This window comes from Anopheles cruzii, chromosome 3, assembly GCF_943734635.1.
Source record: "Anopheles cruzii chromosome 3, idAnoCruzAS_RS32_06, whole genome shotgun sequence".
NCBI classification, from domain to species: Eukaryota; Metazoa; Arthropoda; class Insecta; order Diptera; family Culicidae; genus Anopheles; species Anopheles cruzii.
Window position 1 is genome coordinate 28,591,779 of NC_069145.1, and position 24,175 is coordinate 28,615,953.

At 47.8% G+C, this 24,175-nt stretch overlaps 4 protein-coding genes across 4 annotated transcripts; 2 read left to right on the plus strand and 2 right to left on the minus strand.

Annotated features, from left to right (window-relative positions):
• Nucleotides 1-1,161: 1,161 nt before the first annotated feature.
• LOC128274997 (ubiquitin carboxyl-terminal hydrolase 20) lies at nucleotides 1,162-7,642 on the minus strand. The gene is made up of 6 exons (XM_053013362.1): nucleotides 7,577-7,642; nucleotides 4,798-7,037; nucleotides 4,438-4,708; nucleotides 4,061-4,375; nucleotides 3,377-3,986; nucleotides 1,162-3,203 (listed from the first exon to the last, which is right to left on the minus strand). The coding sequence occupies exons 1-6, from the start codon at nucleotides 7,640-7,642 to the stop codon at nucleotides 2,560-2,562; spliced, it is 4,146 nt and encodes a 1,381-aa protein (XP_052869322.1). The 3' UTR covers nucleotides 1,162-2,559.
• Nucleotides 7,643-9,253: 1,611 nt separating this feature from the next.
• LOC128275757 (PHAF1 protein CG7083) lies at nucleotides 9,254-12,908 on the plus strand. Its single transcript, XM_053014368.1, has 5 exons — nucleotides 9,254-9,439; nucleotides 10,384-10,466; nucleotides 10,530-11,137; nucleotides 11,201-11,434; nucleotides 11,513-12,908. The coding sequence occupies exons 1-5, from the start codon at nucleotides 9,370-9,372 to the stop codon at nucleotides 11,874-11,876; spliced, it is 1,359 nt and encodes a 452-aa protein (XP_052870328.1). The 5' UTR covers nucleotides 9,254-9,369; the 3' UTR covers nucleotides 11,877-12,908.
• A 4-nt stretch (nucleotides 12,909-12,912) lies between these two features.
• On the minus strand, nucleotides 12,913-13,813 carry LOC128275758 (NADH dehydrogenase [ubiquinone] 1 alpha subcomplex assembly factor 3). Its single transcript, XM_053014369.1, has 2 exons — nucleotides 13,691-13,813; nucleotides 12,913-13,619 (listed from the first exon to the last, which is right to left on the minus strand). Exons 1-2 carry the CDS (start codon nucleotides 13,747-13,749, stop codon nucleotides 13,109-13,111), a joined length of 570 nt encoding a protein of 189 aa, XP_052870329.1. The 5' UTR covers nucleotides 13,750-13,813; the 3' UTR covers nucleotides 12,913-13,108.
• Nucleotides 13,814-15,802: 1,989 nt separating this feature from the next.
• LOC128271745 (uncharacterized) lies at nucleotides 15,803-23,380 on the plus strand. The gene is made up of 12 exons (XM_053009373.1): nucleotides 15,803-15,942; nucleotides 17,439-17,898; nucleotides 17,976-18,108; nucleotides 18,172-18,317; nucleotides 18,610-18,759; nucleotides 18,849-19,019; nucleotides 19,110-19,174; nucleotides 19,249-19,331; nucleotides 19,945-20,152; nucleotides 20,575-20,685; nucleotides 21,238-23,078; nucleotides 23,160-23,380. Exons 1-12 carry the CDS (start codon nucleotides 15,803-15,805, stop codon nucleotides 23,378-23,380), a joined length of 3,729 nt encoding a protein of 1,242 aa, XP_052865333.1.
• Nucleotides 23,381-24,175: the final 795 nt, after the last annotated feature.

Genomic DNA, 24,175 nt, shown 5'->3' on the forward strand with positions numbered 1-24,175 from the left:
TTTGTTTCCGCGCATGATAAATGTCGACGTTGCGATTTTACAAAAACCAATCGCACTAACAGTAATGTTCAAATTACGTGCCACCATATTCGATCGGTCGATTTTATCTATTATAGATATTGCATTATTTTTTACAAAACATTTCAAATTTTCAACAGTACGAAAGCCCAGTCTGCATCAAACAGTCATTTAGAGTGCGATCGAAAAGCATACACGAAACACGGCTATGTTTGACCCTAAACCGATTGAACCGTTGCTCACCGTTCCTTTGCCTACGTGACTTTTACCAAGTGTTCCTTTCCTTTAGTTTTGCCGGGATTCGAAACGCTCGATGTTTCTATTTTTAATCCGCCAAGGGAGAAACATTAGAACACGTGGAGCGTAGATAAAGGGAGCTTATCTGAGAATTTTCTAAAGTAATTTAGATTAAGAACTGTAAGTAGGTCAGTAGATATGATTAATTTAAGTCAGTTGCCCGTGCAACACAAACAATATAGATGGCACAATAACCACAATGAATTGTATGTAACACTATTTCACCTGCATTTAATTTCAAACGTTCGCTCGTTGTCCACTGTAATTGTCGAGAGATTTGCGGTTTTCATTCATAAACCACCACCATTGCACATTGTGACTGCATCTGTGTGCGAGTGTTTGTGTTCATTAGCATACTTTCGACAGGCAATCGGGAAGAAAAATAAAATGTAGGATTTATGAAAGAATGTAGTTAGGCCAATGAGATGAAACAAAGATCTCGATGATGGTGATTTTTTTCAAATTTTGTTTTCCTAATTTGTTTTATTTTCACTCAAAGTACGGTCACAAAAAGGGGAGCGAGGGGGAACTCCCAAATGACTCATCCTGATGACCCATCCTTTTACTTCCGGAACTATTATTTCCATCTTTACTTCAGATTGGACACAACTGGGTGCGTCTTCGATCACTGAGAATAAATTTTTTTTTTAGAGGACATTGAACTTTGTGTCCAATTGGGCCAAGGTACGCCCAGGTTGTTCCTCACGTTCCTCGTACTGAATTTAAGGTAAATGAAGAGTTTATCACCACCATATACCGATTCAATATACAATAGTTCGGACCGTTTCCCACCGTTCGGAAAACGAAATAAGAATAAAAACATTTGGGCTTTTCGTTTTCTTTGGAATTCGTAGTAAACTTTGTAGTTTGTAGCTTTTATTACTTGCACATTTTGTAATGCAACTCAAAGAATGTCATCCTGACATTGATAGCGTTTCTGATAAGCGTTAATGTCTCATTTTTCTCGCTCTTAAGTTGTTCTTTCAAAATTTCCTATCAATCACTCTTCGCCGCGATCGTGCCCTCTCTACAAAACCCGTAATTGGTCCACTGTCTTCTTACGCGCGTTGCCCTTGCTTACGTGCTATGTGGTCTCATATCGTTTGCCGAAGAAAGGTAAATAACCCAAAAATGCTAGCCTTTGTAACACGATTGCATACATAAATTTAATGGAAAATAAAACGAACAAAAACTAGAACATTACCCAACAATTCAAACATGTTCAGAATCACAAGTGTACACATAACGCAAAATAATAAAAAAAATAAGTAAACCATTACTCTACTATTTGTAAACTTCTGCAACAGATGTCAACGACCAATGTTAAAGCACCGACTAAATCTATTTAAGGGGTGTCAATATGCGCACCCATACAACCCGGCACCTTCCTATATCTCGACAGAAGAAAGTAAGAAAGTTGATCAGGAGCGTTTTATAATTGGATGAACCCTATTGCTAGTACCAGCACCGATACCGATCAAATGGTGTGCTTTCATGTAATTCGTAATTGGCGTAATATAGTTATTACAATAATAGAACATCACCCGGTGTTTTGCTTTCTGTTAACAGTTTTTGGCTTCACTCAATCTCACAGAATAGCTTATCCTTTACCTCTTTCTCGAACAATATCGGTCTCTGTGCGTAACACAGCGCTTAACACGAGGTTCATTGCTTTCGTAGTCATCTCGACCTCAGCGTTGCGGCGACATACGGATTTCGACTTTATCAAACAATCCCACATAATTTAACTGAAAACGAAACATATTCGAGCAAACTTGCATAAAACAAAGTGAAAAATGATGTCAACATACGCATCAAAATAACTTACTGCAGAGAGACGGAAAGCCACTTCAATTTTTGCATTTTACTTAAAAAGAAAACAAAAACCATACTGCTGCAACTTGTACCGTTCAAAGCATCATCTGCAAAGAAATCCTCAGCAGGAGCCATAAATAACTAAAGCCCTTCTCCGAAACCGCCTAAGTCTAATCACATTCTGGTATATGTTTACTTCCTGCGGCCTTTCTACGTTTGTCTCAAACCCTTCACTTCGCAACGAAAGCGAAGCGACACCAATGGAATTATTCAATTGTCAACCTTCACCGTGAATCTTTACGTGCGCACCGCTCTCGAACGATGGGAAATACACTGCAAGCCGGTGCCCCGCGGCGGCTCGAGATCAAATCATATCCCCTTCTAGTCGTGCTATCGGAATGATAGAAAGCGAAAACGATGTTGCCTGTCTCATTTCACCACCTCACTGTGCTCACTGACACCATTCATGGCCACTACTCCAACTCCCTCAACGGAACCATCATCAGGGCGGCCGTCTACTGTTCCGTTGTTACGGGAACTGCGTGAACCACCTGCACGAGCGGCCAACTTTTTCATATATTTTATCTTTAGTTTACGTCGACCGAACGACATTCCGCCGCCTGATTTTTCAACAGTACCCGGGACTTCCTCCGTTGATCCTCCGTGCCGTCCCTTGCGATGATGATGATGGTGATGATGGTGCGATTTGGCACTTGATGTCATTAGGGACCCACTACTGTCAACGTTTCGACTGTAATCATCTGTCTCGAGGGTCGCCTCAGCTTTTTCACCGTTGCGCACTGCTAGAAGAGGAACTACTTCCTCCGATACCGTCGTGCTACTCCTATTCGAATCAACCGATTCCGACTTATGAGAGCCAAAGGTGGGAACGGAGTAGGAGCTGGCCAATCCAGATGTCGTCGATCCATCGTTTGTTCCACCACCGGAGTAAAAAGATGGATAGTGGGAAAACGATTCGGTTCGCGGTACTCCGGTGGTACCTTCAGGTGCCACCACGCTGTCTTTTTCGTCGTCTCCATTGGTGTAATCATTCGAAGAACTTTGGTATTTACCTACAAGATGCAAACACAAAACAAAAACATTAATGATAATTGAAACAGTTTTTCCATCGGCAAGACTATTCCAGGATAAATAGAATAAATAGAAGATGCTAGGGCAGAAGTATGTGAATCGGTCATCAGACTTTCTTTTCACCTTTCCAGCACAGTTTACAAATGTCATTTACCTTCGGGACCGAAAAATCCGTTGGCCTTCATCAGGCTGCCCTTGTGGCGACGGTCTTTCTTGCTGCCGATTTCCAAACGCTCCAAAGCGGGTACAGTAATTGCATTATCCAATCCGTTGATCATCTGCGTACCAACAGCATCTGATTGTTTGCTTCCACCGTGCTGATGTTGCTTCCGTTTAGATGCTCCCGTGCCAACATCACCACCTTTGCCAGCATTTTCACTATTCCGTCGAGTTGATGAAGTCGTGAACCCTTTGGAATAAGCTTTGCGCTTTGACGTAAAACTATCACTCTTCGCCAACTGCGAAGACAACGGTACACCGGAACGATCCGCTGGAGTCTCGTCCTCCACCAGTGCATCCTCACTGCTGTCACCATCCCGATAGCCGTCGTTATCCTCGAACGATACACTTTTTTGCGGGCGCGTAGCAATGTTTCCATCGGTGGTCCCGACCGCAATCGGCACGGTATCGTTCGATGTCGACTCCGACACCGTCACTTCGATGGCTGAGTCACGATCCGCATGATTGGTACCAAAGGAATCGCTGCGCGAAACGGTTCCTAAGCGATCCTCTTCGGCGAAGTCCATCACATCCGGCGAATGTTCCTTTAGGAAAAAAAAACACATTAAGATTCTCGATCTGCAGGTTTTTTTCGATTTGTTGGCTTCTCTACACATACCTTCGGAGGTTTTTGTTTCGGTTCGTCAACCGTAACGGCAGGTACCGGCGGTGGTGGTACTGGATTGCCTTGCAGCACAATCTCTGGCCCTCCACCGTATAAGCCGTGGAAGAAGTGCCACAGATTTGCATTGATTTGCGCATAGTCAGAGAATGGCCGCACGCTGCGCAGTGGCACGCTGTTGTCGCCCTGGATTGCGATCGTTCGGTTGTTAATCGGTCCCGGATCGTCCGTCGTTAGCCCACGAGCAAACAGTTGCCATTGTCGGAACCATGCCATAGAAATAGCGTAGATTGTAGTCGGTGTATCATTGAACTATAAAGAAGCCGAGAATTAGTCGCCGAATCTCAAAGGCAGCTAGAGAAAGCCAGCAATACCTGAAACTCGTCGTTGTACGCAGTGAATGTTTCAAGCTCGTGACGTTGACGCCGCGACAGCAGTTCGGCCGCCTTCTTGCAGATGTGGCACGGAAAGATATGATTACAGACGGGGCCACCGCCAAACTTTTTGTACAGAAAGTCCCACAGCGTTTGCGGGAATGGCACGACCAGCTTGGAGAAATGCGACGCTTTGTTTGGCGGAAACGCACCGTGCGGACAGAGTAGGGTCCAGTTGTCGATTGGCCCCGGTTCGGCAAAGGTATTGAAACTACAAAATGGCAACAACGAAAGGATTTTATAGTTGATACTCCACATACGAATGAACCCATATTGATTCATAGACAACTATTATCTTACCGATGCAGCCAGTTGCGCGACACGTAGAACCGTATGTCCGATGCTTGCTCCTCCATGGTGAGAATATTACTTGCCTGAGCCCGTACCGTGACCATGTTGGCGTTGTTTTTGCGATAAAACAGTACATATGCCTCACAGCTTTGCACGTACTCAGGCGTAACCTGTGTCACGAGCTGATCGTCAAACTCGAACCACTTTCCGGTCGGGTCATGTTTCGCGAAGCTCGTGTAATGGCCACCACCCACCGTGCCATGGTGACAAATCACTGCGCACAGATCGTACGACGTTACTTCCGACCGACAGTCCTTGTGCAAATACGGTCGCATATCGAGCCCGTAAAGTGGAAAGTGCACAGCGCTCGAGATCTTCGAGCTGTACGACAGATCGTGCCGGAACCGCTTCAAGTGCACACACAGCATCTCAGGCAGGGCGAGCACACGCGAATACTTGACACCATTTCGTAGCTTGTTGCAGCGTTCGCAGCTGTACATATTGTCCCCCTTCAGTTCGTCGGCACTGAAAAACGCTGCCATGCAGTCGTGCAGCGTGACAGCGGGGCCCCAGAACCACGATCGCACCCAGCTCCAAAAGGGCGAGTTCCAGAACCACCACAACCAAGTATCGCCATTCACAGAATAGACCGCATCGGAACATGTAATCCCTCCTATACCGCCACTGCTGCTGCTACTGCTACCACCGGAACTAGCCGAACTGCTGGAGGGTCCTACCGATGAAGCGCTGCTTCCTGCAACCGAAGCTCCGGAAGCGGTAGCAGGGGACATAGTTTGTGTTTGGTGCAGAACAGCCAAGTGATCCTTACCCGGGATGGGTAACGAAAGGTCCTGGAATGTTTCCTCGCGGGTCGAAACTCGATCACACGTCAAACACTGGACCGAGGACAAAAGTTTGCCATCGAATATGTCACTTATAATGGACCGCTGCGACGACTTCTCCTTCGGTGGGCTGGTGCCAGTACCCGTGTCTGATGGATCCCCGCCACCGCCACCGCCACCACCACCACCATTGCTGGCACCTCCACCACTGGAAGCAATGGTGCTACCCGTGGTGGCAGCAGATAAAACGCTACTCGCGCCAGATCGGCTGCTTCCGACCGGCGATTGCTGTCGGGTCGTGGTGGTGCTTCGAACACGAGTACCGCTGGCTGCGGTCCTTTGATTAGCTGGCGGACTTGGTGTGCGGGAGGAAAGCGTTCGAAATCGATGACCAATCGTTTGTCCGTGGGGTGGTACACCTGGCGACAGTTGATCATCGGAAAGACTAGACCGCTCAGAAACACCACTGTCGCACGTTTCGTACTCTCCCTCCGATTGCGAAGGGGATGGCGACGAACACGGTGACGGATGCCCGTCCGAAGCATCTTCATCGTCATCGTCTGGTCTAGTGGTAAGAACATCCGGCGGTGGTGGCGCCATCACTTCCTTCAGCTCTTCGTGCAGCTGATCCATGAAGCAACGTAGAAACTCCTGTGTATCGTGCTGTTGATAGCCGCGGAACATCGGATGTACGATGCGGATTCCGCACAAAATGCCACCCGGCACAACGTAGCGTCGATTTTTGCACCACATTTCGCGGATCAGCTTGTGGTACTGCTTCGCGAGCCCGGGCTTGGTACCGCTCGTGTTACTGCCACCTCCACCGAGAAGATCGGTCTCAAGAATGGATCCGCAGTCGAGGAAAAAGCCGGTAAGCGGAGGACTGTTGCTGAGGGCCTGGAGTGCCGCATTCATGTAGCACGTGTTGGCAATGTTCTGAAGGCCCACCAAGCCGTTCCACTTTCCTTGCCGCTCGAAATCGTCGTCCTCGCCACTACTGTCGCAGGAATCACCGCCCACTCCAGCCCCATCAAAGGTGGCCGCTGTAACCAGCTTGTCGGCGTGGACGATCAACTTGTCGGTGTTTGCCGCCGACGATGAGTAGCGGCTGGTATCGCTCGAATCGTTGCTTACGATCGACGTGCGGCGGTAGTGGTAATGTTGCTGCGGCTGTTGCAACAGCTGCTGCTGGTGTTGATAGGTTGTGAAAAACTGTTCCGACTCGCACAGATAGCACCAAACCCTTTGTGACGACAAGTTCATGTGGATACAGTGTGAGCGGTTCGCTTGAAAGTGTATGGTGCTGTGATCTTTGCACTGCTCGGAGCACCCTATGTGCAGGCAGCTCTTCTGCAAACATATCCAAAGGTTCGGCCCGTTCGCCTCACAATCCGTGCACGGTTCGTCCTGCAAAAACGGAATAACGGATAGAAATAAATGAAACTACAAAACAAACAACAGAACGACTTGTCAATATGGGATGCCGTTTTTCAGTGCCTCCGTATAAGGTATCTGTATAGTCCGCAGTGTCGCACTTCGAAAAAGAGGGAAAAAACTTATCGTAACATAGCTGTGCTGAAGACAAAAACGATGCTTGTGAATCGCAAGCGCATTGGACTGTCGAAGGGAATGAATTGGCAAATAAACTTTGACAACAACCTTAATTGTTCATCGACATGTGAATCCTGCATAATTTTTTTAATCTTATGACTCAATAGGTCCAAACAGCGCTAAATGTACTTCAGAAACGATTTTAACGGATAGCAAGTATAGCGACTACATGTAATCAAAGTGTGCCTTTGTTCCGATTGAGAGTTGAATCTTCTTGCAATTTCTTTGTTGAGAGCATCTTCATATGAAGCGAATTACTAGCAAAGTGAGTAACTGGGCTTGGGACTTAAACGGAAAGGTGATGCACAGGAATGGAAGTGGAACCTTAGCTTTACCTTCTTCAGCTTACAGAGCTCCGACAACGAAAGCTGCACGACGTTTTGCAGGTGAGTGCACTTCATGGCTGAAAGGTTTAGGGCCGTGCAGCAGGCTACGGATCGGCCGAGAGGAAGGTAACGAATGCTTTTCCGCGGCTACAATGAACTGGACGTAGTAGGTGCAATCGCAATCGCAAGCCGCACGTCCAACGAGTTTCTTATGTAATGTTGGTGCCACTAATGTTGCTTCTGCAGGCTGCCTACCGCCTCCGTCGGTGGTGGCGGCGGTGGTCCGTCCGACTTACGAAACATAATTTAACACCAACGGCGACAAGAACCGTAATTCCAGCCTCGTGAGGACGGTGGAGGCACGTGGATGGGTTACTCTCGACCGTTTCTGTTAGTTTCTCCAGCTTCCATCGAATAGTGTCAACTCCTGGCAAACGCGACGGAACTAATTGGAAATGTTCGACGCAAAGGCAACACTACTCTGTCGTTCTCTCGCCGTTCAGCACTAGGATAAATATTGCGTGCGATGGGTGAAAAGAGTTGCTTTCCACTTCTCGCTCAATTATTTTGATCGATTTCAATAACGTACATCCGACACTGGACAAAATTCCGCAGCACAAATCAGTCACAGCCTATACAATCATTAACGAATCACCTTCGCAGCTGACTACGGAATGTGACGTTTTGATCGCTGACACTGGGTGATGTTTATGAAAATGATGATGACGATGACGACAAAAAATGCACCACTAACAACGCAAGTCACACAGGCACGCGGTGCTGGAGGATCCTCGTGGGAACTTCTTCAAGGGGCAGCGAATGCTGTCGTACCGCAAATGTCCTTCCAGCAATCGTATCCTACTCCCCTGCGTTGTTGCGCAAACATCACAAACCTCGAGCGGCAGGCTAACTTTCTTTGGAATGCCTTCGGAACGTTGCCACTTCACGCAAAGGTGTTAGAGACTTTCGGTACGTGTTCACAGCGATAGGATGCCGCCGCGCGAAAGCACCTCGTTGAGTTGCGGACCAAAAGCAAGGAATGAGCCCTGGTACTGGGTCGGAATCGGAGCTGACCGTGCGAAATTTATAAATTTATGACGAGGTTCGATTTTTCGCATCACTCCGTTGTCAATGTCCGCACTGACAGTTCCGAAGTTTTGAAAGGTGTCAGCTGGGGATGAACTTTTCTCTTCTTTTTCCTTTGTTGTAAGGTTCATTGCGGCCATTTGAAAATTAATTTTGTTAATTCACTTATGATCTTGATACTGTGGCGTAATTTTTACTGTTTTGTTTCTACTTACCACTACTAGGATTCTTTTTCATATTTACTGCACCTAAACAGCACTGAACATACAGCAATTTGCTATTATTTTCCAATTTATTTTCAGGTGTTTGCAGACCAAATAAAGCCCACTCTTGGATACACGGGTCCTATCGATGGCTTCGATTTTTTTCAATTTATGAACATATTTTGTGTCTAAATTGAAAAAGCACCACAACTTGAATCAACAGTGTACGCAGACACGGTTGCCAGTCGGACCATACTATAATGTTGATCATTGTGAGCTAACTGACAGCGACGAGCGTCGAGCGAGAGGGACGAATGGTCGTGTAAACAGTGCAGCAACAGTGCAAAGTAAGCCCGTGCCAGAGCAGAGTAGCATTAAAAACAAAGAAAACTGCGTAAAAGAGTTACGGAGTGCGAAAAAATCAGTTTTCGAGTGTTTCTAGCGTGCCAGAGCGATCAAAAACATTGCTGGTCGACATTTTAAAGGTGTATACTACAATAACTCAACAGTACAATGCTCGATCTCGAAGTGATTCCGGAGCGTTCGCTCGGTTCGACCACCGAGAATTGGGAGTTTATTCTCGGTAAGCCTTTCTTTCTTCGAGCAGTACGAGCCAACCAAAAGCCTTGTTTATCGTACGAGCCCGTCACTACGTCTTCCCCGATGATGGGTACTTTGTCATTAGTCATCCAAGGCTTGGAAAACAACATGTGTGGTGAAATTATATTCGTTGGCGAGTCATGAGCGCCAAGGAGTGATGAAAGTGATCAAAGTGCATGGTGCAAGGACGACAGTGTCTAACGACTCAAGTAATGTGCTCCTTTTTTGGATAGCAGAAGCGCCAAGCAACTGAAATTTTTGATTTAGCAGTGACCTTGGAAAAGGGAACGAAAGCTTCACGTAATACGCCTCTACGAATTTCGAAGACAAACCCTAGTGGCATTGAACGATTCGCAATTGCGTGAAAGGAATCTTCGTTGTCCATTTCGCATCTTCGTCGCTGCTACTCCGAATAACACGATTCCTTTTGTTGTGTGTTGTTTCTTGGCGATTGCTAGTGTGTGGGTGCTTTTTATCAAGCTCATCGCTGTGGTGTGCGTTTGCATCCAGTGTGTTTGAGTTCGCCCAGCATTGCATACAGTATGCAGTAGCATGGGCGAAAAAGCATCAACATCGAGCACAGATGGTTGGACTTGATGGTGTGCGTTGCACTGCGCACTGTACGTACGCGCCTGCTTTGTTGTTTGGAGTCGCACGACCACCAACGCAAAGAATCAGCTGACGGTTTGTTGAGATTGCGTGATGATTGCAAGGAAAATAAACACACTTGCAACGCGAGTTGGTTTTTCGCGATGCTTCCGAAATTTGTTGACATATGATTAGAATCCGTTTTTGTTCATCTAAATATCTTGTTTTTGTGCGAAAACATGCCAATGCAATGGAATTTATTGATAGTAAATGTTTTGTGTTGTTACTTTACTTTTTTCGATCGGTCGGTTATTCATCTACAAATTAATTTTCTCTCAGGTATGCATTTCTCGCAAGCTGTGGCCATTATACAATCTCAAGTAGGAATTATTAAGGGTGTGCAAGTACTTTACTCGGATACGGTAAGAAAGCACGTCCCGTTGTGGCAATGAGTCACAAATCCTTAACCTTACCTCCTTCCGCAGAATCCGCTGTGTGTCGATATAATCATCAACCTGCCACAGGACGGCATCCGTCTTATCTTTGACCCGGTACAGCAGCGGTTGAAAACGATCGAAGTGTTCAACATGAAGTTGGTGAAGCTCAAGTACTGCTCGCTGCCCTTCAACTCGCCCGAAGTTGTGCCATCGATCGAAGAGATCGAACACTCGTTCGGTGCCACCCACCCGGGCGTGTACGATGCAGCAAAGCAGCTCTTTGCGCTGCACTTCCGTGGCCTAAGTTTCTATTTCCCCGTCGACAGTAAGCTGCAGCCAGGATACGCGCACGGTCTTGGCTCGTTACACTTTCCCAGTGGTGCTTCGCCGATCGTTTCTAAAATGGCCATCTACTCGGGCGTTAGTGTCATTGACAGTCGTCCACCACCACTGCCCTTGTCCTGCTACCAACAGCAACTCTATCTGGAGGCGGCCACCGTGCTGCGAAACGCGCACGGTACGCGTGGGCTCCGGTTGCAGCTTTACACCGAGGGTTCGCTGCGTGCCCTCGAACCCCGAAAACAGTGTATGACGCGCGAAATCATGTTCGGGGACAGCTGCCAGGATGTTGCCAGCAGTCTCGGATCACCGTCAAGGTAGAGACAAGAAACTTAAAAAATGTGGTCTCTGTTTCTCATTCCGTTTTAAACTGTTTTTAGGGTGTTTTTCAAAAGCGAGGACAAAATGAAAATTCATTCACCGAGCGCCCACCGCCGCGTACAGTCAAAACGGAGCGATTTCTTTTTCAACTATTTCACGCTCGGTATCGACGTACTGTTCGATGCGCGCACACACAAGGCAAAGAAAATCATTCTGCACACCAACTACCCGGGACACTACAACTTTAACATGTATCATCGTTGCGAGTTTCAGTTACAGCTTGCTGCCGACAAGTATGTAAAAAGCTCTCTTAAGGCTGGGACGTGGGACACAGGAATCGGTGTTTGATGGATACACTGTCTCTATTTTAGGGTAACCGAAGATGCGCCGCTTGATGCACCAGTGACGATAACAGCGTACTCAAAGTGGGACACAATCGCATCACGATTGGCTACGGCTGAGCGGCCCGTTGTGCTGCATCGTGTCGGTTCAACCAACACGGCCAACGTTTTCGGTTCGACATTCAGCTATGGCTATCAGGACATCATTTTCGAAGTAATGCCTAACAACTTCATCGCCTCAGTTACGCTGTACTTTCCGCCGACCCCGTTTCATGTGGTAGACTGGAACTCTGCCAGCTCCGGTGGTCACAGCAGTAACGTAGGAAGTACCAACCGAAATGTGGCACTACTGCAAGAGGCTAACAAACAAAGCAACATTCGCATAGCAGCATGACCATCTAGTAACAGTGACCGTAGCTCATTGTTTTAAAGATCTTCGGTCTCCGGTTAAACGTGGTCACCAAGTAAGTCCACCGTTTTAGCGACCCCTCAAAAACATCGAAATTGGTTTTTGGCAGTGCTTATCAGTGATCTGTTTTTCAAACAGCAACAGCATCAGCAACTTTCCGTTGAAATGTTCAGCCGGTACACAAAACTAATCGATCTGCCATTGGCGGGTAAAAGAGTTAAACACACTGTCAGTAACTGTATTTACGTTCATCCGTCACCCTTATCCTGCAGGCGAGTCTACTCCTCCACGCCTGCACAGTTTTTGCTGTTAAAGAAGATCATCCTGTAGAAACGATTTTCTATTTGAGTTTTTCTGTGTATCTTTATGTTAACTTTCTCCCTATCTTCTTTTTCTTATATTAATAATCGAATGCTAATGGTTAAGAAAGATTTTTTAAGTGTTATCATAGCTTGCGGTACTTCTTTATGAATTACACCAGGCACGGGCTGAGATGGGTGAAGTTGTGAACGGATTCTAGTTGATTAATTTCAATTTATCGGATAGCTTTAAGAGTGAAACAGCATAAACAAATATACAAAAAAAAACCCACGAAACAACAAAAAAACACACAAAAACTTGAAAAAAATCTAAGTTATAGACAACACGGAAGCAAGGACACGTAAACAAAAAAAAACGGAATCAACTCTGCAACCAAAAATGTACGTAAAAACATGTGTAAAAAGTTTCTAATGTAAAGTGAAAAAGGCATCTTCACAACAATCGGTATGTTGTTGTCGGGCTCCTGAACCGTGCAAGTTCTCCAGCAGCCCAGGTCTCAGGGCGTTTCCACCGGTTTCGGGGTGCGAGACGTGTTATGCGCTGACCACAAGAAAAACTAACACAAAACCAACACCGAAACGTAAAAAAGCGATAAATGTGATTTAAAATATCTTTTTATTTCCCCTCTGGTAGGAAGATACCATAAAAATACGAAAAAATGAATAAAAGCAAAAAATAAGTTTATCATTTATAAGGACACTCAAAAAGCAGTACTTTGAATTCATTTATTTCGGCCGAACCGAACCGAGTGTATGGAATCGCCCACGTGTAGGAAGTAATCCCGGTGAGTAATTGAGCATATAAATAGAACGAAGCCGTCTTTTCCGTGTCTAACAACTAGGCATCTCTAACTTTATTATGTACACATTAGAAATTCAAACTAACGGACTCTGCGTTTACTTATCGGACACTTCGAACGTTTTGCTGAGCGATATCTGTTTCCTCATCAGATCGTCCTCCGTCAGTCGAATGCTGATCGGAGGGATGAGGGCGGCCGCCACGACGCGATTTTCGGCGTTCAAAAAGTTAAAAGTAGCACAAGCCTGCTCCGTACCGAGTACTTCCACGTTGATCTTGTGCTGCTTCATGAAGTCGATAATTTTGCGCGAAAAGGCCGGCGTTATGGTTTGGTCGCCGATACCAACCACCAACACGTCAATCTTTGGTTCGATGGCGCAGAACAAGCTGAGCGTTGCGTCGTTTATGTCCTCGTAGCTTTCCACATTCCACGAAAGCACAGTCCGGGAAAAGATGGCCATTGGACCTAAAACCACCATTTCGTTGTTCAGCCTAAAACCGAACTGACTGTACGAGTTGATCATCAGCCCGGCGTCGGCCTCCTTATTCAGAATGGTTACGGACGTTTTGCCGTCGCTTTCATATGTGGATCGTCGCGCCAGTGTGGTGCTGCCGACAAGAGGTAATCAAGCTTATTATTCGCCCCCGGGTCGTAGGGTGAAAAGTCTATTTTACCGTACCAGATGTTCCTTCGAAGCGATCGCTGCGCAATTTTTCCTAGTCCGTGTAAAACGTTCATCTTTGCCAGGTTACAATATACTTTCCTATGTTTGAACCGCCTGCTAAATAAGGATCAGTTTCGGACAATGTTTACAGAATCCGCGGAGAACTGTCAACGGGTTCTGGTTGGTCACAGCTGATGGTTGGTCGATTGTAGTGCTTTCGACGAAATGAAAAAGAACTTAAATTTATGCTCAATTTTGTTTTGAAAAGATTTAAAATAAACGCCGAATATATGTTGCTTAGTAGCTCTTCAAAATCAGGTATCACATTAAAATTGAGAATGGTTTGATCTGATTTTTACTACAGAATGTTACGCGAATTGGTTTTAGCGAAGGACATTTTAACGGAATTATGAAGAAAACAAAACACAATCGACGAAGCTAAAGTGACAGTGAATAACCGAATGACAGCCCGTGAAGGAAAGCACAGGAGCGTGCACCTGTGTGTGAGTGCGGCCAAACACACTCCGAAGGCATTGCGTGAAAGCCCGTGAACCGAATAAGCCGAAACAAGTTTTTTTCCTTCGCCCCAACCTTCCGTAGCGCTCTGTCGCTTCCACAATTCGGCAGCAACATTAGATTAAACATTAGGCATTAGATTGTAGGTCGTCCATGCTCGTGGTAATAGCCGTCGTCGTCATCATCGTTTCTCTCTAATTCTCTCGCACTCGCTCTCTCCCCGCACGGTGTGTGTCAATCGATTCCCAGAGTTCGTGCCACGACAATTCCCACAAATAGAGTGAAGTGATGGATGAGCATAAATAAAGTGATGAATGCAGTTGGAGCGATGTTGTAAAATAGCTAGTGAACACGGGAACGGGATGCGTTCGATGCAAGGCAATGTTAAATAGCGCAGTTATCCGCAAACTCAGCATCCAAAGCAGTAGTATCTAGCCAAGGGTCCGTGGCACCGTGTGCGAAGAGAAAACTCAAAACTGCCCCCCGAAAATCGTGCCCCAAAAACGGATGCAACGTCAACCGGGCCCAAGGAACGGTGTTTTTCCCTTTCTTTACACGAGACTTGGCTTCATCGTTTTACTCGAGCCCACCCGTTGATGATGGTATCACCTCCGGTCCAACCGTGCAGGGCATCCGAAGGCGATTTGGATTGTTTCCGGACCCGGCCCAAAATGGGTCAGTGGCTAGTGGGTTATGCGGCGGCTACCACGAAGCAGCCGACGGTGGCCTAAGAGCAAGGCGTAAATAGAGGCGTGTGGCTCTCAGAAGGTGGCGCATCGGCGAGCATGCAGGTGACTTCGAGCCAACAGCATAAGTGACGGGTTGACGAGTTTGTCATTCAATCGAAAGCGAAGCGCGAACCACGTTAGGAAAGATAAGGACACGCGTCCGGTCCGGTGGCCGTTGCGGGTTGCGCTATAGTTAGTGTTGTAGTCATTGATGTACTCTTCTCTGTGCTTTCGCTGTCGCGAACGGTGACGCCTAGTTTGCTGCGATCTTCCGATCTGGCCCCCGGGTGTGGACAAAGTGGCGCACTGCTGCATTAATTAAGTTTCGCTAACCGATTGGCGAGGAGGAGTGGAGTGATTCTCATTACCATGGGAGGCTGCAAGTGACACTTTTCGCGACGATCCGTGCTGCAGTATTCCCGGAAAAACCAGTGACGGTGATGAGTAGTGAAAGGAAAGCCTCGTTATCGTCGTAGCAACCACATTCCAAGGGGAAAATGAAAACCCGAAATGTACCCATTTTCGCGTATCGTCATGATATTTTGCACTGGAACGTAGCGCAGCAGAAGCTAAAAGTAGAAAAGTTTTAAACCACCCGGAGCTGTTGATTAAGTATGACGAGTGCTTCGGAAGGAACGTGTTAGTGTGGACGGGTTTCGATGGTCGCGACGGACAGTTAATCAAGCGGAAATCGCTGTGAATCATGAACTTCACTTTGTTCGAGAACGAGAACATTTGCCAGCCGGAGCTCTGTAGCAGTGATAACCGGAATAAAACCCAAAACAAAAACCAACCCGAAGCAACATAGCAATCTTAGGTTTTTCGTTTTGGCATTCGATCATCGTCCACGGGTTGGTATTGGAACCCGGAACCCGGAACGAAAATGGACGAGAATGCGCTGATCGCCCGGGCGAAGGAGGAGCGGGAGAAAATTTTCCTACGCTACGAAAAGGGCCGGGAAGGAGGCGCCGAGATTGACCCGTGGGAGGACCCACAGTTCGAGGTCTACCATCAGACCGATAGGTAAGATGCTGGAATCAGTTCAATGGAACGGAGAGGGAAATTGTACACCCAAACCCCTACTGTGCCCAAACGCCTACCTAGTCACACAGCATAGGCCTACTACTACCGAGGTCACGTTCTGCGTTTCGCAAGATTGGAATTGGTTAGTTCTTTGATGTCGTTCAGTTGTCGCCAACATGCTTGCCATCGAAGGAAAACAACTATGTCCGCGCTGAGAACCAACAAAACGTGCGTGGGTGGGTACATGTGCGTGGGTTACTATGTTTGCCGAACTGCACGTAGGCTAGGCCGGCCCCAAACCCCCCGCCAGTAAAGATTGGCCCACTTGACACTACGTTCCATTCACCGGCCTCCAATACGTGCGTTACGTGAATCATGTTAATTCATCGTTGACCTTTGCTTACACCAAAGCATCCCCGCACGAACTGTGAGTTCCCGTTGCAAACGCCATGCATCTTTCTCGTTTAAAATGTCTTCTTCGAAAAATCAAACAAAAGATGATTTCTCTTTGTTTAGAGTGATTTATGGGTAAATTTTTTTCGTCAATATTAAATACGTAAATAAGTTTCAAAGGAAACTAGATGTTGGCGAATTTTAATGACAGTAGGCTGAACGCCGCAACCCTCTGATATGAATTGCTTTTGATTCGTAAACAGGTAATTCCTAATGAAATATGGTTTTTTTTATCATAGCCCAACACACACATCTAAATTCGGGTTTTAATTTTCCGTTAGAGTTTAGGTGAAAGTAGCAGGACAACCAAAGAAGAGGGTTAAACAACATGCAATCCTATTGCATAACTTCAAGGCATGCTTGGCTACTCGTTTCGTTGGTGCAACTTAAGGAAACTTGTTCCAAATTTCATTGCCTCTCATTTGATATACATACTCCAAGTGGTTGTAATAAAAATTGTGAATAATTCGTTCACGTTGTCAGTTATTTAAACTTCGATTACTCTGTTTCAATGTAATACGTTCACCGAACCATTCAACCGAACTGTTGCGTTACATTGGTTGTGCATCATCAAATTCAATCAACCAAACTGGAAGTAGGTGCTTCCTTTTTCGGCGCTTTGATGGATTCGTGCTCACGTTCACTCGGCACTGCCACCCGAGCCTTTCGCCCACGGAACTCTTTGTCTTTGCATGCCCACCGACGGTGCGGTCACTTTCAATTTCGTTTGCGTGTTACCCTCTAAACGTACGTAACAGCACCCCGATGGTGTACCGATTGGGAATCTAGTTCCCGCCAACTGGTTGGGGCCACAAGCAGAATAATTTAAAAATTTCATTCCGGGCGTAGGTGCCCGCAAGCGAGCAAACCAATCGGCGGTCATTTTGCAACCCGGAAAGACGGTTCACATTCTTGCTAACCCTGGTTTGCGCGAAAGGATTGGCTTCCATTCAAAGCACCGAGAATATTTTTATTGCAAGGCAATTTTATAACACCATGATTTCTGAAAAGCCTTATTATTCTCATTTTTCCACCAAACACAGGTATGGATTCATACACGACAAACGCCTACCACGAAAGCGCGATCCGCACGAAGCCAAAGCGACGGAGATCGAAATGGAGCGTGTAAAGAAGTGGCTGAAGATGCTGGGCAAATCCCCAATAGACACCCTACCGCCCACCAAACCCATCAAACGGGCCCTCCAGTGGGAGGATCGTGCGGTACAGGTGAAGGTACGGAAGCGGGTCTACAAGGGCATCCCGGAGAAGGTCCGCCGGCAGGTGTGGTGCAAGCTGCTCAACCTTAAGGAGGTTATGGCCGGTAACCAGGATAAGTACCGTGAGATGCTACTGTTGGCCCGCCAGTGGAGCACCGAGGCCCGGCAGATTGATTCGGACGTCAATCGGCAGTTTCGCGAGCACATCGACTACCGGGAGCGTTACAGTGCGAAGCAGAAAAGCCTCTTCAACGTGCTGGTCGCATACAGCATGTACAATTCCGAGGTGAGGACGAACGGAGGGCGCGCGCGGTGAGTGCCAAAATCCTGATTGATCCTTAATGTGGGTTACCCGCCCAACAGGTTGGCTACTGCCAGGGCATGTCGGGATTGGCCGGAGTGTTGCTGATGTACATGGAGGAGGAGGAAGCATTTTGGGCGCTCAGTGTCCTGCTGGCCGATAAGAAGTTTGCAATGCATGGACTGTTCATTGAAGGTACGAAATCTTGTTGTCCTTGTGAGATGTTGATTAACCACCGATTGTCCCCGTTCTACGCAGGCTTCCCCAAGTTGACCCGCTTTCTAGCGCATCACGATAAAATAATAACCAAATTCATACCAAAGCTAAAGAAACACTTCGATCAGTACAATCTCGACTCGATCCTGTACTCGTTGAAGTGGTTCTTCGTAGTTTTCATCGAACGGGTAAGTCGAACGGGGCACAAGAGTTTTCCGCACCCCTTCACGTCACCCCTTCTGCTCTTCGCTGTTCTAACTGTGGCCGTTGTGTTTCCCGTTTTCACTCTCATTTGACACGCTAATCGGTATCGGCACCACACCAATCCCATTCTTACACTCGGTACACTCCTGGGCTGTGCCAATAATTGTCATTACTTCGCGTGGCACGTGTATGTCTCTCTGTGTGTGTGCGTTTGGTTGTGTGCTGTGGCACCGTGTGGCGCTCCGGAACCGGGTGAACGTGGTGTGGTGTGTGCAGATACCGTTCAGCTTATGTTTGCGCGTTTGGGATGTGTATCTGCTCGATGGCGAAAAGGTGGTCACTGCCATGGCCTACAATATACTGCGCTTGCATAAGAATCGCATTCTCAAGCTCAAAGATATGGACCTCATACTGCAATACATTCAGGTAACCGACGAACGTTCACTACTAGGTGTCCAATAGGCGGCACTACGGACTCGGTCAGTTACACGCACTTTTTCCCATTTCCCCCGTAGACCAAACTGTACGAGGATTTCGGGTACGATGACGATTTTGTGCTCAAAAATCTCGAACAGTGCATGGAAGAGTTGCGGAAGGCCGGTCTGGAGCTACCGCCACCGGCCAGCGAAATAGAGCTGCCGAAGAAACCGTTCGGCGTGTTCGTGGAACCGACTACCGAGGCCAAGGTAACCATTTTTATGTTAAGGCAAACGGGGTCCCGATGCTGTTAATACTGATTTATTTATTTTAACCTTTCTTCACTTATCCCACCGTAGATCGGTCGACGGAAGCAAGAGTTCACCGAAACGGAAAAAGATGTTACGGAAGCGGTTAAACTTAAGTATGTGGCACCCGTTTTTTTTTGTTCTGTTACACGGAATGTAATCGTTGTTGCGGATATGCTTTCAATTTTAGGCGTGAAATTACGGAACAGGAAATTGCCACCCTCAGCCAAGTTGCAACAACATCCGGTGGTTCCAGCCAACATCTTAATACTGGTAAATGCCTTCCGCCCTATGATTCGTTTGTTCTTTTTTCAAGTGTGGATTCTCGTTACACTAAACACAGATGCACACACTGCCTTTTGGAGTGTCGGTTGTTTGTTGCTTTGCAAAGGTTTAACTTTGAACATGCCGATCTTCACGGCCATACGTAGCACCAAGATACTGAACAGGCACGCAAGCGGTGTATTAACACTCACCGGAACATTCTTTCCATTGTTTACTCCAGTGCTGCCACGGGTTTGCATTTAAAAAGGACGAATTCCCTGAACCGATCGTATCTTGACGTCGTTACACATTGTTACACAAAAAGACGAGAACGATAAAGTTTGATTCTTTCCACGGCCACAAAGAGTAACGAGAAGGTGTGTGTGTGCGGGTGTGTGTAGTTCTATTTATCAATTTTGTCAGCTCTTCAATCCGACATGCTGTGAACAATGCACAAAAGCACACATAAACAGAGCAATGCTTTGATTTGAGCAATAGATTCAACCCACCGCCATCAGCGTACTGGCCATTGATGCTTCTTAGCCTTTTTGTTCTGCCTTGTCCACTATAGCCACTACTGATGGGAAGAAGTTTGGCATTAAACAATTTCTTTTGTTTGCAGTGCACATTCCAGAGTCGGAGGATGGCGGTTCGCTGCTGGGCAGTTCCCGTAAATCGCTTGCCGACACCTCGGTCACGTCGACCGCCGATCTGAGTGTCCTGTCCGGTGGCCAAAGTCAGCGATCGCACCAGGCGTTCGATTTCTACGTCGAAGATCAGAAAGTGATCCCCAGCGAGGACGAAGGTGACGGTGGCGAAAGCAGTCCGGTGTAAGTAGCGCTCTGAATGTTGGACATTTTGAAACAGTTTCGTCCGTTTGTTTTCCCATTTCGGATTTCGAAAGTAGATAGGTCCGAGGCACGTGGCAGTGGTCACTGTAGCAATCCGCGGTTTCATTGTTCCTAGAAACGTCGGTTTTATTCGTTCCTTTAGACGATCTAGCCTTTGCTTCTAGCCTTTCCTCGTAGCACGGTTTAGTGTTCGATGTGTGTTTCTGGTTCGAGTTCCTGGTAGAATAGTTTAGCGCTTTCCGTTGGTACGCTAACCGATTCTGACTGGTTGATATGTTAGCGTTAGCACGTGTGTTATCGCCGACCTCGGGTGCGGTTGACTGCAATCGCCAAAGGAGTGTAATAATGCCCCTTTTTCTCTCTGTGCCCATTCTTTCTCTCAAGTCGTCGTTTTGTTTCAGATCAAAGCGAACTCAGTCTTCGGCATCCGCGAAGATGCGCGGCGAGGCCCCCGTTGGCCGTTCCTCCACCGCCGCCTCCACGAAGAGGCAAACGAAGCTTAGAAGTGCCGCGTAAGTTGTGTGTTGCTTCTAGGCCACTCGCTGCGTGAGGTGTAGTGAAACTTGGAGCGTGTTCTTTGTCCAAACTCTTGGTTGGTTCGTGCGTCTCGCGCCACAACCAGCCGGGATAGAGTTTAGTTAGAAATCGGATTCACGTTTTATGTTCGGATTGTCTATTTTTTTCCTTTTCTAGCAATAAGGTGCCTTCCAAATGTAAGACAAATGCAGTGAAGTAGTATTTGGCGTGCCCATTTGGAATACATCTGGTGTTCAGTAAATAGAACTCATTTTTGCTAAAAAATTTTAGTGTTTCAAATTGAAAGTGTTGGGGTCGTCTGTTGGTTGAACAATCGAGAATAGATAGTTTGGGGAATAAAAAATGAGGAAGAGCTGTATAAACTCCTGTTCGGCGATCGCTAATTGGCATCTGAGCTTTGTCTGTGCACTTGTTTTGCGCTGCATAGGACAGTTTTCCTTTTGCTGCGTCCACCCGAAACCGAGCGCCTAGTTAATGTAGTTTTTCATTTCTTTTCTTCTTGCTCTCTTCTCACACAAACAAACAAGTTCTGCCATCGGTTCCACAAGCGTCGTAGAGCGTAGCCCGTCAACGCTGCAACTAATGACACCGCGGGCCATGTCACCGCATGATGTCGTGCGAATCTACGTGCCTCCGGCACCACCGGAAGAGCAGCAAATGGCAGCCGCAATCGCCAACGGTCGGCCGACGATCGATCGACGGAACGGTGAACGTGGCACGGCGTCGAACCAACAGCACGCCCGACGACCCGATCGATCGTCAAACGGCGATGGCCCATTCGAAGGGACGGTTAACGACGACGACGACGACGATGACGAAGGTGAATCTCAAACAAGGCGCAACAGTGAAATTGATCTGTACCTGCAGCAGCAATCGGCTCCCATGACCGGGGGACCATCGGCACACGCTAGTGGACGGTACTGCAGCGAGTACCCTAGCGGCGACTTCCAAGGCTTACCGGCGGCGGCGGCATCATCAGTCACGTCGTCGACGCAGCATTACGCCTCGAACGGTCGCTCCAGTTCGTCGTCCCGGCGGGGTAGCATGTCGCGTAAATCGCCCGCTCCGATGCTGGACAGCGAGTTCATCATCGAGTGTAGTCACGTGAAGAACCGTAAGTACGTTCCGGACCATCACAGCAGCCAAAACAGTCTGGTGCTGGGTGGAGCAGCAGCAGTACCGGGCGGAAGTCGGAATGGCTCGGAGAGCAACATCCACCGGATGACGTCGTTCGAAGAGTTGGCCAAAGCAAAGCTACAGCAGCATCTGTCGGGCAGCGGCAGCAGCAACAGCCTGCTGCGAATCACTTCCGATGAGCACTTCCAGCGAAGAACGGCGAAGTTGATCACCGGTGCCGGCGGTATGTCATCGATGAGCCGGATGGCGCGGAGCGAAATGTACGATTCTATCGACCGCGGTCAGCAACGGGGTGACGAACGACGCGAGCTGCATGCCGGAGTCGACGGTTCGATTCCGTCTCGCATAAGCTCCCGGGGACACAAGAGTGACTATAACATCCAGTACCGTAACCTGTCGCCCCAGTTGGGTCCGGCTTCACCGTTCAGCGACGGTGGCACGGGCGACGGTGCAACGACGGAGTGGAGCAGCGGAGGAGGTGTCGAGTATCGGGCATTCAAGGGCTCGTCCCGACAGAACAGTGGTAACGATGATAGTTCACCGTTCGATTACGACCCCCTCTTAGATTGTGGTGTTCCTTCGAAGCGCTACAATCGGTTCTTCAATAACGACGAAGAAGATGAGGAAGAGGACGAAGAGAGGCCCGCAGTAGCGCTGGACGAAACCAACGGGGGACGAAATGCCGGACCGCACCGTGCCCGTGAACGGCGAGACGACGAAGATAAACTGTTGGGCAAATCGTCGGATGATTCATCGACGAGCCCACCGCCAAATGGAAGCTTCCGTCCTTCGCAGTTACCGCAGTATAACCGCAGTACACCCGGCAGCCAGGCGGGTACCGGCAGTCAGGGACGGCAGCAGCGTCCGCGACAGCGTCAACCGCAACAGAACGGAAGCAACACACCGACGAGTGAAACGGTTCCGCTCCTCCCGGCCTCCCCAACGGATGGGTCGGCGTCCCCTGGGAGTACCTTTTCCTCACGCCGAATGCACCCTTCCACTGGTTCTTCCATTCCCATGGCCGCTTCCTCGTCCATTCCCGTTAGCAGCGCAAAGCGCAAGCAATCGACCGACAGTTCGTCGAGCCACCGCCGGCGAGGTTCGAACGCATCGGGCAAACATTCGCAGCAAGCAGCCATCGCGTCTCCACCACCACCACCGTCCGTTGTCAACCAGTCCCGCATTCCGGTCGGTATGAAATCGCCCACTTCCCCGCCCGGCTCGTTGCAAGGTTCGTTCCGGTCCGGTTCGAAAGCGAACCAACCGCGCACTCCGCGATACCCCGACGACACTGGTGGTGGCAGTACAACAGGCGTGTCCCCAACCACCGATAGCCGGTTGCCGCACTACCAATACGGCGGTCCTACGTCGCCAGAGGAACTGCGTTCGCCCACGTTGGGCTCGTTTTCGTCCGGCACGGGAAGCGCGTACTCGTCGCGGCTCGGATCGTCCCGCTCGGCGCACCAGATACAGTCCGATGCGAACAAAATACGTATACAAATCAATCCCTCCCAATCGTACACGACGGGCTAAAGGCAGGCGGTTATAGGAGAACTTTTCTCCAAGCTCTCCAAGAAATGTGCATCGAATTAGTAGAATATGCCCGTTTTCCGATGCCTGGACCCTACTCCACACTACTTAATACTCATAAGAAAGGGGTTTTTGGTTAAGGCCACAACCGAAACGATACAACCGTAACCGAACCATTCCAATCGTTTTGATGTTCTTTTCCATGCGACTGCACACAATATACAAAGTATAAATACGCTGAAATAGGTCCCACAATTGGATCTTTTATTTACCAAAATCTGTACCTCTTACAGAAGGAGGCCGTGCCACCGCCGGCAACGTTTACTTTCGAACGTTTTATTATTAATTTAGAACAGACGCTATCATAGTAGGCCGTGTGGCGCATGTGAGTTAGTGAAAGAGGTACAATGGGCAAAAGAAACGAGGGAACCCTCAGTTTATGACCCTTTTCTGTAGTGTGTCTCCTTTTTTTATCTGAAAGATAGAAAGATGAAGATCTGAAAGATTCGAAGTGAAAACGAAGCTCTTCCGACACCTGATTTTGATTTGGGCATCGAGATCCCGTCCACTCGCTGTCTTACTGTTTGTAGCGTTGTAACACCCATCACGAAACACGACTGTTGTTGCACCACGCATCACGAAGCAATAGAATTTGACTGATCGTTAATGTCGTGCTGCTGCACGGTGGACAAAGAACAAAAAAACGTGCATTTATGAGATTTAGTTTTCATTCTCATCGGAGTCGTGTAGCAACAGAGTACTCTAACGACAATAGCATTTCAAAGAAAGGATATTTCC